This window comes from Hyperolius riggenbachi, chromosome 5 (assembly GCF_040937935.1).
Source record: "Hyperolius riggenbachi isolate aHypRig1 chromosome 5, aHypRig1.pri, whole genome shotgun sequence".
Classification (NCBI taxonomy): domain Eukaryota; kingdom Metazoa; phylum Chordata; class Amphibia; order Anura; family Hyperoliidae; genus Hyperolius; species Hyperolius riggenbachi.
This window is the reverse complement of record NC_090650.1, coordinates 269,049,287-269,064,111: the sequence shown is the minus strand read 5'-3', so window position 1 is coordinate 269,064,111 and position 14,825 is coordinate 269,049,287. Positions and strand designations below refer to the sequence as shown.

The 14,825-nt window shown below is 43.7% G+C and overlaps 1 protein-coding gene across 5 annotated transcripts in view; it reads right to left on the bottom strand.

Moving 5' to 3' along the window:
- PHACTR1 (phosphatase and actin regulator 1) overlaps nt 1–14,825 on the bottom strand; it is a 455,927-nt gene that overhangs the window by 402,161 nt on the left and 38,941 nt on the right. For all 5 annotated transcript variants that reach the window (XM_068236910.1, XM_068236906.1, XM_068236908.1 and 2 more), the window contains one exon: nt 2,475–2,621. In XM_068236910.1, coding sequence (XP_068093011.1) covers nt 2,475–2,621 — 147 coding nt within the window. The remainder of the gene's footprint in view (nt 1–2,474; nt 2,622–14,825) is intronic.

Sequence of the window (14,825 nt, the reverse complement as noted above, 5' to 3'; positions counted from 1 at the left end):
CAGTAGAGCGGACCCGACGGAGATCGGGTATTTCCGTCTATTTCCGTGCCGAAAGTCGCCACAGCGCCCCCGCTGGAGCCAGCAAAGGTAAATATTGAACTGACAGTCGGCACAGTCGCCGGCTGTTCGGAGGGCTGCGGCGAGACCCCCGTGGGACAGAGGACGGCGTGGGAAGCCTCATTAGGATCCGGAGGCTTCCCCCACCCGAGGTGAGTACCCCCCAGGGGAGGTTTTTGTTGTTACAGAGTCTCTTTAAAAAGCGTCCTTAGGATAGTTCTTTACAACTTAGGTTAAAGTATGTCTAGTGGAAACGAGCCTTAAAGGATAACCAAGGTGAAAATAAACGAATGAAATAAACAATTGTATCTATCCTCCTTCTCCTAAAAATGAATTTTTAAGATATTCCACAATTTTATTTTATATTTAAATCTACTTTTTACGTTTTTACTGTTTTATTGTTTTTGGTCAATGACACATTCATTGAAGTATGCCAGAGCTAAAAATCTATGACCTATTGACCCTTTTTATCTCTTTCCGGCTTTCAGAAGCCATTTTCTGCTAGGAAAGTGTTTTATAGTTGTAATTTTAAAAAGTGAGGGTCACATAGTAGTCTGACCAAGTCCTGACTCAGACAGGAACTGCCACTTACATACCTGATGTTTAAATCTTTCAGGCAGAGAAAGAAAAAAAAAGGAACAAAGCATAGTTATTTGTGTGCTAGGCACTGTACATACACATGTCTATCTCATCATGTCACATGTCACCTCGGGTATCCTTTAAAGTTCACAAGCACATCCTGACAGCAGGGTAAGTTTGTGAAATGTTGACCATGATGCAAGTTTGTCACTTCCAACACCTGAACTGTGCCTCCGGGCTTGAAAAGCTTACTACACATCATGTGCTAGCTTGTTAGCGTAGGTGATACTGACTTTGATATGGTGTGAGTGTGGACAAAGGTGCGGGCATAGGAACTTGCCCAGACCTCACTAATGATAGCTCTAAGGAAGCATTGCTCCTGAGCATAAGGGGTTGTAAAACAGACCTGCATTTTACCCTAGAGGAAGAAAAGGCATTTAGCATTCATCTTATAGGTAAAATACACTTACAGCAGGTGGACCATTCCAACATCTGTCATTGTCACTTTCTTTGCCAAGAGCTGTCTACCTCACAACCACAACCATTTTTTGTTTCTTTGTTAACATAGATGTTTATGAACAAAGCACATGTAGTATTAAAAAGAAAAAACGAATCCAGATGATTGCCTGTGCCCCCTGTGTCATAGCATGAATGAACAATATACCACACTCGTGAAACTCCAGGTTTGATTGACTCTTTGCGCAGCATTTGCCTCCAAGGCACAGCACTCCCATCACCATGGCAACACATCCTTCATTCAGTCCAGCAGATTTCAAAATATTTTACGATAAAATTAACCTTCTGCGTTGCTTAGTGTTGTGCTCTAAACAAAAAATTGAACTCCAGCAGCTGTGACATAAAACAGGGATATGGAGTTACACCCAACAACACAAATATTAGTCAGGAATCTCAGGTCTGGTAAACATACTGGTAACTTTTATATTTATGGATAAGATTGGCATTTTTATGTGCAATATTTTCAAAGCAGTTTTCCTAATGGCAATATGCTAAATAGAGTTGTCTTAAAGGAATAACGATGTGCATGTGTCCTTTATACATTTAGCTAGAAGCATTTCCATTGACATTTAGGTTGGGTAAGGCTTCACTAAGCAGAAACAAATATATGTTGCACAAATCTGATGAACCTTACAAAATCCCAAATACTTTATACATAATGGCTTGATAATATCTCATCTAACTCCAAATAAGCCAAGCAGCATCATATATAAATATAAGTGACAATTCAGAGATTTTGCTATTAGCATTGTGTTCTGAATTGAATCCTAGCAGCTGATCTGTTGCTGTGACCATGACATACAGTAAGTAATATGATGAGGCATAATAGGATGCAGTTTAACACTTTGTTTCCATTCCACAAGCACTTCAGCTCAGCTGCTCTCCTGAAATCGCAGCCGTGTCCTTTCATGACTTGTCACGCAGCCCCCCTTTCAGTGCCCTTTACATGTTAATTCCAGCTAATGCCTACTATATACATTGCTTGATTTTTGACCTGGAGAACAGAGTATGATTCCTGCATTCAAAAAAGGTTGTTATTAGTGTAAACCAATAAAACCTCTCACACAACAGGATAAGTTTGTTAGGGGAAGGGAAATGCTTTCTTACAGACATGAAAGAAGATTCATATGAATGCAGACCTTTGAGTCTACCCTGGGACATTTGACATGTTGGGATGCAGGCTGTCAGCTGTCAGTGGTCATCAGGGACTGACACAAAGAAGCATTGGTAGAGTACATGTGTGTCTGTGTGTGTTGGGAGAGTAGATCAGCACCGGCTGCATGGACAGCTCCAGAAAGGCATGGGTGGGAGGTTCTTCTTACCTGTCTCCAGGTTCAGAGATATCCTTGCTTCAGCCAGATAAGGGGTGTCACTTTTTGACCGGACTCTTCTGATGGGTCGCCGATCAGTCTCCTCCTCTGAAGATGCCGCCATTAAGGGGTGAACAGTGTACAGGGTTGCCCGGCGAGCTAATACAGAGGGTAAATCAAAACCAAAAAGGGGGGGAAGGGATAGAAGGAAGAAGGTGCCAGAGAGGAGGGGGAGAGACAGAGGGAAGAGTGAGATAGGAAAAGACAAATACATAGGAAGAGAAAGAGAGAAGAGCGGGGGGAGGGGAGAGGAAAAAGGCAGAAAGAGACAGGAGAAGGGGAGGAGGGAAAAAGAGAAAATACGTTAAGGATTTGAATGTAGATGGGAACAGGAGGAGAGAGCAGCATTGAGAAGAAGGTGAGGAGAGCCCTCCCCCAGCCCAGCTGCAGCAGCAGACACACTTGTCAATGCTCACGGAAGCATCCAGACAATTGCATCTGGTGAGAGGCAGGAGACATCCCCTTATTGTGGATCGCTCTCTACAGCATGTGAAGGGTTACTGATTAACCACTGGAGCTGCACGCTATCAAGGAGTTAAACGCTGAAACCCTGTTACATGACAAAGCTGATTGTCTGAGCTGGAGTAGTATTCCACACAGAGGCACTGCATGAATGGGCAGATCTGACAGTAGGGGATGCTGCTGGCCATATTACTGACACACCAGAAAGCAATAGGCAGAGGCAAATGTACAAATCATACACTTTATGCAAGCAGAAACTGGACATTTTTTCTGAGTTATGTTCAATCTAGTGGGATACAGTAAGCTGTCAATTAAAATACTAATTGTAGCTTGCTTTCTTAAGCCATATGTCCTAGTCTATTACACCAGATTATTTTTGGCATACGGTCATATGCATGCTGGCTAAAATCTGATCTTAAGTGATGATCTACAACATTTGAGAGATACTCAAATAATACAGTTTATTGTAGGCTTCAATTAACTGAGGCAGGGGTCTCACTTGCTGAAATCGCAGGCGTTTTGCTACAATGTGAAAATGCAAGTAACGTTTTCCTATGGGGCTGTTGCGTTTTCAGGAGCTATGCGCAATTCTGTATTGCGTTTAAAAAAAGATACAACCTGCACTACTCTTCCACATAAGGTATGCGATTCGTCATTGAAGTTTATACTGGCTACTGTGCAAAAAACTGCCAGCGTCAAATCGCAGACAAATGCACATATTGTGCGGGGAAACACTTGTGAGGAATCGTCTGTGTTTCCTGCAGACATGAGTATAATCCCTCCCTAAGGTTCCTTTCACACTATGCAAAATGTGTTGCGATCCTGTGCAATCACCATAGTCAAAAAGTCGCATCGTGTGGTACCTTTGCGGCGTGACCTTACAGTAAGGCATATGGAAAGTAACGAAAGTATGCCTCACTACCACTGCAAATATGCATGTTGCCCTGTAAACGCACTGCATGCTGTGTGTTATCCCAATGAAACGCACCACACTGGAATCAATGTGATAGCCCCATAAAACTATCATTGCATTGCGTTGATGTCATATTGTCTGTCGTGAAGTGAGCTTGGAGAACAATGTACTCAGCAATAGTTTAGGCTTTGAGGGTTGCTAAGGATCCAGGATGTCGGATTTGTAAGCGATGGCAGGCGGCTGCTGTACACACACTAGGTGCTTGCCCAGGACAGTCTTTATTGTCCGTCACGGCTGAGATTAATCTAGTGTGTGCGTGTGTAGTGTGCGTAGCTTTAGGCTGGCTTCACACTGGGGCATTGCGTTGCATACTATATGGAAGTGGTAACATTGGGCATGCTTTTGCAACAGAACGGAAGAGAGAAGTTGCATTATGCATTAAAAGTGCGATACCGTGAAAAATACAGTACATGAAACGTATGCTTCACAGCAACTGTAAATATGCGCAATGTCCGTCACCACAGAGCTTGCCTTGCGTTATTCTGACAGATTCTGCCAAAACGCATTGTTAGCACGCCGACGTGAACGTCCAATTACAATATAATCTCATCACAAATTATATTGTCCGACATCACACACTACACACGTTAGTGTGAAAGTAACCTGAGGCGCGGTTCACAGTGGGATGTTGCGTTGTGCTCCAGGAATACAATGCAAGGGAACAAAAGAGTTTTAACACATGTGCGCTACGTCACATACAGTGAGGTACAGTGAAGCATACAGACAATGAAAAATATGCTTCCCTTTACCTGTTAACGTGTGCATTCAGCAGCAACTCACTAAAGCAGTGCGTTATCATAACGCAACATGTTACACCGTAGCATTGTAGTGCGTCGTTCCGCTTTGCAATGTCTCCATAACGTCGCTCTATAATGTTCTACTGTGAACGTATCCTAAAGCCTGGTACACACATCCAAGCTTGACTGGCCAATAATTGACCAATTTTACCACTTTCACATAGTATGAGAGCTTACCTACACAATCTGTTCATCATAGTGTTTAATATCTGTTGGCCCTCATATTGCACGGTTAGTGTGAATTGCTGCACTTTGCATACACTGTAATCATTGCTCTTTCAAGCGACTTGCTGAATAAGCATGCACAGCTGTATGCGTCCTAAGTCAGTAATAAGCATTGTCAGAGAAAATCTCAAGATGATTTGCCCAGACAGGAGCAAAGAAAATTGGAGCATTTGCTCTAAGCAACCAAACAAAACAAGACTGGATGCTGGGATCAACCGCTCCACTGTTACTAGTGCTTCTGCTTCCATTACTAGGGATGGTCACTGAGATGCAAGTGAATTGTATACAGCTTGTCAATCTAAAATCCAATCAAACTCGATTGCATGCCGTCTCTACTACTATAAGGCCACTTTTATGCTAATTGCGTCACGGTAGACTCTCCAGTCACAGCTTGCTGCAGTGGCTATTAAAGTCCAAAGGACATGCCACAATGCGAGTGGTGTGGAGGAAGTGCTTGAGTCGCTGCAGAAGTAATGCAGAACCTGCAAAGCGCTACCCTATGACTCCTGTAAGTACACCAAAAGTTGTGTGTTAAGTTTTGTTTTCTTTGATGTGGTGTGCTTGATCTAAATCACACCACTACCGCAAAGCACTAAAAGGACCCTTAATTCTGCAACCACTTATACTGTTAGGGCCGTTCCATACTAAACTGTGATCACAATCATGGTGTGATTGTGATTTTCACTAGTTTACGAGCGTGCAGTTTTCCACAGTTACGGGTGTGATCTGCAGGTGCTATTACATTTCTCATAATACAAACCTGCATGCAAATTTTATGCAGGTTGTATACAGTCTGCAAGTGGGCTAGTCAATTGCACTTCCTGCACAATTTGATTGGACCGTTTCCAAGCTGCACACAATCTGCATTAAATCTGTAAGCAAGCTGGAATTATTAGAATTTCATAACCAGCTATAATTATTACTACTGTTGCCACCAAATATTGTATACTCACATATAAGCCTAATTTTGGCTTTTATGTAAGTCAGGTGTGTGGGACCCCATATACAGTGCACACATTGTTCTGGGCAGTCATCTTCTCGTCTGCCATGCAGCTGTGTACTCGCCGCTAAAGGTCAGCAGTGAGTACAGAGCTGCAAGGGAAATGGGAAGATGGCTGCCTGGAATGCGGAAACAGTGTCTGGACCTCTAGCGCAAATAAAGAGCTCCATGGGAGACGGGAAGAGGACTGTCCTGAGGAGGTAACTATAGATACAGGCAAGCTTCCAATGCATAATACACACAAGGGGAGGCTAGGGGAGACATTGGGGGTTTAGCTTGTATGCTGGTCACACAATATTGTTTTTTTTAAGGGTTAATGTTTGGGGGGTCGGCCTATATTTGGGATGGCTTATGCATGTGTATATACAGTAGTTTGAAATGGTAACAGTAGTTCAGTTTTAATTGGCATTAATTATGCAGCCCCCTGACATTGAGGGCACTTTCACACCGTGACATTTTCGCCGCATCCCCGACTCAGGTCAAGAACTACTTTAACGCTGCGGCGCTACATCGAGTTGCATCAGTCTGCGTAGGCCTGGAAGTCATATTAGTCTATGGCCATGCGTAGATGTTTTAAAAATTACCACCGCGATGTCGTGCAGTATTTAAACAATACACTTCCCGCATACCCGTAGCAGGAAGTGACAGCAAGCGTGCGTCACATGCGTGTCACTTCCTGCTTGCCTGGTGGCCAGACAGGGAACACCACGCAATAGTGCAGTGTTCCCTGAAGGCCTATTTTTGACAGTGTGATGTGGTGCGTCGGGCATGACGCATCGCTGACGCTGGTTTCTGGTGTGAAACCAGCCTCAGACTGAATTTATTAAAGAGAACCCAAGGTGGACCTTGGGTGAAAAATCAAATACTTACCGACGGAGAAGGAAGCCTGTGGAAAGAGCCACATGCGTATAAGCATGTTTTCACACTTACGTGTATAGCATTGCATTATGATTATAGTTATTTATGTATAACTCACTAAATGTTTGCCTGCATGATAATTAAAGCAACCTGGATGACAGAAAACAGATCTACGTCAACTATCATTCATTTCTGGAGGAAAGCTTCAAAACAACATGACCAATGTTTGTCAATAAGGGGATTCTAAAATTATAGAGTCCTGCCATCATTATAGATTATTGTTGTGAAATAATTTAAGCATTTTATTTTAAGGGGGGGAGGGAGGGGAGGCATGCTTTGTTGTAGACAAACCACTGTTGTTTTTTTTGTATCTCTGTCAACAGCCTGTAGCAGAAGAACAAAAGATATACAGTAACAGTAACACAGTAGCTTATAGATGGAGCTCATGCAATTTTTTTTTGTTTTGTTTTTCATGAACAGCTGGCATTGAATACATACTGTATATGAGCCTTACTTAAAATGATCTTGCCATAGAGAGAACAATAATCCTGTCTAAGCCCCAAAGAGACGGCTGCACAAAACTACAAGGTGATGGGTGAGGATGGTCAGTGAGATGTTGATGATTTTGAATTGATACAAATTTTAATTTTATGTGAATTTATCCAGCCTAGAAATTAACCAATCAAATGCTAGTAAAAAATCGCCTCTATGTAATGAAGTGCAGACAAGGCAATGATACGTAGGCTGAGAAGGAATGACGCCTACATGGAAGTGTGTAATAGATTTTTTTTTTTTACTTTGAAACTCACATAAGTACAAATAATGAAAAACAATAGTTCTACACAATCCTCAGCCTCAGCTTTGTCTTTATTATTATTTAGTATTTATATAGCGCCGACATCTTCCACAGTGCTGTACAGAGTATATTGTTTTGTCACTTAACCCTCCTGGTGGTTTGCTAAAAAATCGCCAGGGGGCAGCAAATCTTTTTTTTTTAATTTTTTTTTTTTTCATGTAGCGAGACAAAGTCTCGCTACATGATAGCCGCTGCTCAGCGGCATCCCCCCAGCCCCTCCGATCGCCTCCGGCGATCGGCGATCAGGAGATCCCGTTCACAGAACGGGATCTCCTGGAGGGCTTCCCCCGTCGCCATGGCGACGGGGCGGGATGACGTCACCGACGTCATGACGTCAAAGGGGATTCCGATCCATCCCATAGAGCTGCCTGGCACTGATTGGCCAGGCAGCGCACGGGGTCTGGGGGGGGGGCGGCTGTGGCGCGACGGATAGCGGCGGATCGGCGGGTAGCGGCGGCGATCGGGCACTGCACGCAGCTAGCAAAGTGCTAGCTGCGTGCAGCAAAAAAAAAATTATGCAAATCGGCCCAGCGGGGCCTGAGCGGTGCCTTCCGGCGGCATAGCCCGAGCTTACCGCCAGGAAGGTTAACTGTCCCTCAGAGGGGCTCACAGTCTAATCCCTACCATAGTCACATGTATGTATCGTATATGTATCGTAGTCTTGGGCCAATTTAGGGGGAAGCCAAGTAACTTAGCTGAAGAAACCTTCACAGACAAGAGGAAAACATACAAACTCCATGCAGATAGTGCCCTGACTGGGATTCCACCCAGGGACCCAGTGCTGCAAGGCAAGAGTGCTAACAATTACGCTACCATGCAGCCCATGTCTTGTCTTTACAGAGAATGCGCTGTGACAGCCAGTGGCGTAGCTATAGAGCTATGGGCCCTGGTGCGAGTTCTACATTGGGCCCCCCAAGCACTCTATATGTAACACTTGATACGGCGCAAAAAACCTGCCAAGGTCATAGTATTAAAGGTGCAAGAAGGGGATGAGAAACAGTTTGTTAATGATTACTACTATTCAAAGCATCTATTGAAGTGATTATTACCACCACAGGACCAATAAACAGCTAATACTTTGGTTAAGGAAGAGCCCCATGGGGCCCCTCTGGCCCAAGGGCCCCAATGCAGTTGCTACCTCTGCAACCCCTATTGCTACGCCACTGGTGACAGCGCATGTGTTACTGGGCAGATTTTGTGCCCTTCTCAACACAATGGCAATGCATCTGCTGTGCACAGAAAATGCATGCTTTGTGTGCTGCAATGGATGCATTGCTATTACACTGTACTGACATCACATCTGGGCCATAACTGATGTGCTGACAGAGCGGACAACATAATTGCACAGCAACAATTGGTGGTAAGGGGTGGGGAGGGAACCTGACCTCTTTTCTTCTCCTTTCCTAGAGAAACCCCTCCCCATCCTGCTACTTGTAGCGCAGAATTGGCATTTCCTGCTGCAGCCCACTCTCCTCTGCCTCCATCTTGATCCTCTGCAAGTTGTGTAAAGTCATTCAACATTCAGGAAAGTGTTTCCTAACATTCATATATTAAACTGATATCCCAGCGAGTATTAAGGCCATCAGGGGAGCGGGTACCCATGCGATGAATCCAAAAGGCTTCTCGTTTAAGGAGAAGCCTCTGATGGTCGCCTCCCTTAATTGGAGAGACAACTCTTTCTACTCCTTGATATTTAAAAGAGGTCATATTCCCATTATGACAGTCCTCAAAATGTTTTGAAACGGCAGATTTTTTAGCAATCAGTATGGTTGTATCCCCAAACAAATTCTTAAAGAGACTCTGTAACAAAATTTTCAGCCTTATTTCTTCTATCCTATAAGTTCCTATACCTGTTCGAATGTGGTCTGTGTTACTGCACCCTTTTCTAGTTGCACAGTGGCTGTGTTATCTCTGTTATATGATCTAATCTTCTATCTTCTGTCGGCTCTGTAGGCTGAGGCTGGAATGTGTGGAATGTGCTGCACTGCTTGTCATTGGCAGAAGCTATACACACCCTCTCCAAGCTCTGTATGAGTCAGTGACTGAGCTACTCTCAAGCCTATCACACTCTAGTTAGAAGCCATGTCTTTTGTTTGTAAACACTGCCTAAAACTGGCAATTACAAGCCATGATTGCAGCAGGGAGTGGCAGAAACAGCACAGAGGGGCCCAGGAGAACATAATGAATAGAATGGTATGCTTTTTATTGTAAGAATTTTAGAGTACAGATTCTCTTTAAGGTCAGAACCATCATCTGGTCCTCATCAAAGAATCCAATGATGGTTGAAGAACTGCTAGAACTAGTGTGCAACAGATTCATTGTTGACAGTGGTGATGATTCTGGGATTGCTCCATAGGAACATGGTGAGTAGAAAACATTGTGATATGGAGAGAACTCAGTCACAAGGTAGAACTGTAGGAAGTATGAGTGGAATGAGAAGGCAGGTAGTTGGCAACTAGTAATATAAAAAAATAATATAATGTAGGCTTCATGGATAACTGGAGCTGGAGATCAGGAGTAGCCTTGTAGGCCAGGTTTGTATAAGAAGCTTAGGGGTAGTCAGATCAGCCGGGTTGGTAACAGGAGCTTTCTCCATGGCATGGGACTTTTACAAACCAGACATTTTGGACCAGAACAACTAAAATCTCCTGCAAGAATTTCATCTACCTTTTCTAAAGTTTCTGCATGATCAAAGTGGAGGTCTCCTAAGCTGTGACCCTGCATTGTTCAGAGCGCCATCATCCCCATGTGCTCCAATGGAAAAGCTGAACTTGATTAGTTTGATGGTGGGAATAACCACACAGGACATGAACTTAATGTTTTTATTACCCTTTATTAATAGTAGGAGCTGCCTTCTCAAGTATTGAGATGCATGGTCCAAGCTTAAGGCTACCTTCGAGGAAATAAATGATACTAGTTGTCTTAATAAATTATCATATTCAGTTCTGGGTAGAGATCCTCTGCCTCCAATACTTTTAGCCCTAGACCCTGAACAAGCATGCAGCAGATCTGGTGTTTGACATTTTTGTAAGATCTGACAAGATTAGCTGCATGCTTGTTTCTGGTGTGATTCACACTACAGTGGCTGGATAGTGTACTGGTTAAGGGCTCTGCCTTTGACATGGGAGACCAGGGTTTGAATCCTGGCTAGGTCAAGTACCTATTCAGTAAGGAGTTCAAGGCAAGACTCCCTAACACTGCAGGGTGGCCTCTTGAGCGCGTCCCTGTGGCTGCAGCTCTTGAGCGCTTTGAGTCTGACAGGAGAAAAGCGCTATACAATTGTTTGGATTATTATTATTACTGCAGCCAAATAGATCAGCAGGGCTGCCAGGCAACTGGTATAGCTTAAAAGGAAATCAATATGGCAGCCTCCATATACCTCTCACTACAGTTCTCCTTTAAGCAACCTAATGGTTCTATTGCATTGAGCATAAATGGTACATTTTAGGCTAGCTTCACTTACTACTGTAGTGGTACAGTGCTTAGGGTGACGTGCCCACCACACAGTGAGATCTGGGTTCGATTCCCAGCTATGGTATGATGTATACTGGTTTTTAAAATAGTATAATTCCCTGGCAGAAGAGATCCTCCTCCCTCCCTCCCTCCGGTAGGAGGAGGGAGGAGGCCAATTAAAATCTCCCTAGCAGAGTGTGTAGCAGCTGTCCCATAACTAATTAGTGTAGGTAGGCAAATGGTATAAAGGACCTTGCTTGGAGGAGGAAGGGAGGGTGGGCAGGTCCTCCAGCAGTGATGTGTATTTCACTCAATTAGGTGTGGCTGCAGGTATTAGAGCTTTTGAAACATGTTTTCTATCATTTTTCCAGTTGATAGAATTTTTTAAAACTTTGAAAGTTCGCCTCCCCATTGAAGTCTATTGCGGTTCGCGAACTTTTTCGCGAACTGAACCTTTCGCGGAAGTTCGCGAACAGGGTTCGCGAACCTAAAATCGGAGGTTCGGCCCATCTCTAGTTCTGGGTTGCAGGGGAAAGTACAGGACACATGTGCTCCTGAAGACTCAAAATTTGCTGCAATCATCTGAAAATAGCTCAGCAGTAGGACCAAACTGAAGCTGCTACTGTGACAACTAGCTGTACTAGAACAGTGTTTCTCAACATTTTATTAGTGTGTACCCCTTTTAAAAACTTGTACTCATCGAGTACCCCCTAGCATAGTAAACATGATCAACAGTACCCCTTGACAAATATATATTTAATCGTAGTACATGATAATTGGTTCTAAACAATGTGCAAGCATTTATTATTGCTTTTAATTAGCTAACATACTAATTTGGTGGTGTTTAAATAAGAATTATAATTTTCTAAAACTCTAAATTTGTTATTCTTGGTTAAGTATAGCAAGCCCGAGTACCCCCTGGAACCATCAGAAGTACCCCCTGGGGTACGCGTACCGCATGTTGAGAACCTAGGTACTAGAACACAAGACGTATGGAAACTTGAAGTTGACTATATAACTGGTAACAGTTTTGCTGCACTCCTTGGACAGTTAACAAGACGATATGCTCCATAATGTGCTGCAGAAGATGTCAATCTATATATATAATAGAGTAAGTGCCTCAACCTTCAAGCAAGAAGAAGAAGTAGCGCCCTGCCCCCAGGGCCGGTCCAAGCAAGAAGAAGGGGCTGGTCCAAGCAAGAAGAAGAAGTAGTGCCATATCAAACCAAGGGAAAAGAGGGATAATTTGCATATTCAGTAGCAGTGCATTGTGGGTAACCACAAACCTTCTCTTATAGCTGAATTATTGCAGATTTGCTTCTGTTTTAAGAAGGAAAATTACACATTGCTTTGTTTTTTTTAGTATGAGGGCTTTTTGGTCTCTTTTATCCTCCTTTACATTCTTAGTAGTTTGGGTCACCCTGAGCTGCTTGGTTACTCTGTTGTACTGGTCCAAGCCCTATCTCATACAGCCTTATCAATCCTTGATATGTACTGATGAGGACTAAATGTCTGAAATAGGCTGTCACATGTGGGTTTGATATGACTGTGTAAAACTTAAAGCGGACCCAAACCAAATATTTTTTTTAGTTAAAAATATTTAGTTGCACTGCTCTGACACATACAAAGATAAATAAACACTCCTTCAAGCCAATGAGCATTTCAGTGCCTGCTTTTCACCCTTCTCTTTTCATAGCTAGGGTTATACTGGGGGCAGTCATTAGCAATTGCTCCATTGCCGAACACCATCTACTCCACCAGTTTGCCAGAAAAATCCCGGCAATTTGAAAAGAAGGGAGGGGTTCCTCTAATAAATGTAAAATATTTTATATTTGTCATCATGCAACTGAAAAAAGGCTGCTATTTATTATTATAATTTAGAAAATAGATTTTATTTCTGAAATCTTGTATTTTTAATTTGGGTCCAATTTAAAGCTACAGGCTTGCTTGACTTACCATGGGTGAAAAGGAATAATTTGCATATTTAGTAGCTTTGCATTGTGGGTAATCACAAATGTTCACTTATAGCTGAATTATTGCAGATTTTCTTCTGTTTTAAGAAGGCAAATTACACCAAGCTTTGATTTTTTTTAGTAGAAGGTCTTTTTGGTCCCTTTTATCCACTTATACATTCCGAGTGGTTTGGGTCACCCTGAGCTGCTTGGTTACTCTGTTATACTGGTCAAAGCCCTGTCTCATACAGCCTTATCAATCCCTTCCATGTACAGATGAGGACCGAAAGTCTGAAACAGGCTGTTACATGTGGGTTTGATATGGCTGTGTAAAATTTAAAGCTATAGGCTTGCAATACACCAGTGGTTCTAGATGCTTGCTTGACTTCCTAAGGGTGAAAAGGAATTATTTGCATATTTAGTAGCAGTGCATTGTGGGTAACCACAAATGTTCACTTATAGCTGAATTATTGCAGATTCCCTTCTGTTTTAAAAAGGCAAATTACACCAATACAGTGTGCGGCATTGCAGGAAGTGACGACAGTGGAACGCACGATGGAACACGGAAGAGGTGAGTCATCCCCGCCTGCTGCCTCTTACTAATAGTGGCGGCTGCTACTGTGCTTAAGCAGGAGGGGGAGCGCACAAGGGGGACCCAGGTGAGGGGGGGGGGGGGGTTCCTGCTGAGCTTAAGCTGGAGGGGGAATGCACATGGGGGACCCAGGTGAGGGGGGGTTCCTGCTGAGCTTAAGCTGGAGGTAGAGCACACATGGGGGACCCAGTTGAGAGGGGGTCCAACCCCCCTCCCCACCACTGTGCCCAATACCCCCTTCCTGCCTTCTACCCTCTTATGCGGCGTATGCTACGCCGCGATGCTACGCCGCGGGTCGGCTAGTGCTATATAAATACCTAATCATAATACCTGTGATTTGGAAAGATGTTTACATAGCTGTACCATGGTTGAAATTAAAGATGGCCCGAACCTCCGATTTTCGGTTCGCGATCCGGGTTCGCGAACCTTCCGCGAAAGTTTGGTTTGCGCAAACTTTCACGAACCACAATAGACTTCAATGGGGAGGCGAATTTGGAAAATTTGAAAAATGTATGCTGGCTACAAACGTGATGGAAAACGTGTTTCAAGGGGTCTAAAACCTGGAGGGGGGCATGGCAGAGTGGGATAGATGCCAAAAGTCCTGGGGAAAAATCTGGATTTGACGCAAAGCAGCGTTTTAAGGGCAGAAATCACATTGAATATTAAATTGCAGGCCTAAAGTGCTTTAAAACATCTTGCATGTGTATACATCAATCAGGGAGTGTAATTAGAGTACTGCTTCACACTGACACACCAAACTCATTGTGTAACGCACCGCAAACAGCTGTTTGCATAGTGACGGCCGTGCTGGACTGGTGCCCACCATGGCGAGATTGCTCTTCCTCACTCAGTTATGTCAGGTTATGTTTGACTGCCTTATCGACTTTCGATGGTTCTTTCTCTACCATTGTTAAAGCTTACATCTATTTTTTTAAATACTTGTTCTGCTTGCTGTTCAGTACCTGCAACGAGAATCTTTTATGGAGGGCAAGTCTACCATTGCGAGTGACCATGGGTAATGGCCGGGGAATCCTGGTTCGATTCCGGTCCGGAGTGGGAGCTTAAGAAATGGCTACCACCACCACACATCCAAGGAAGGCAGCAGGCATGGCATGCACGTCCCGAGGTAGTGACC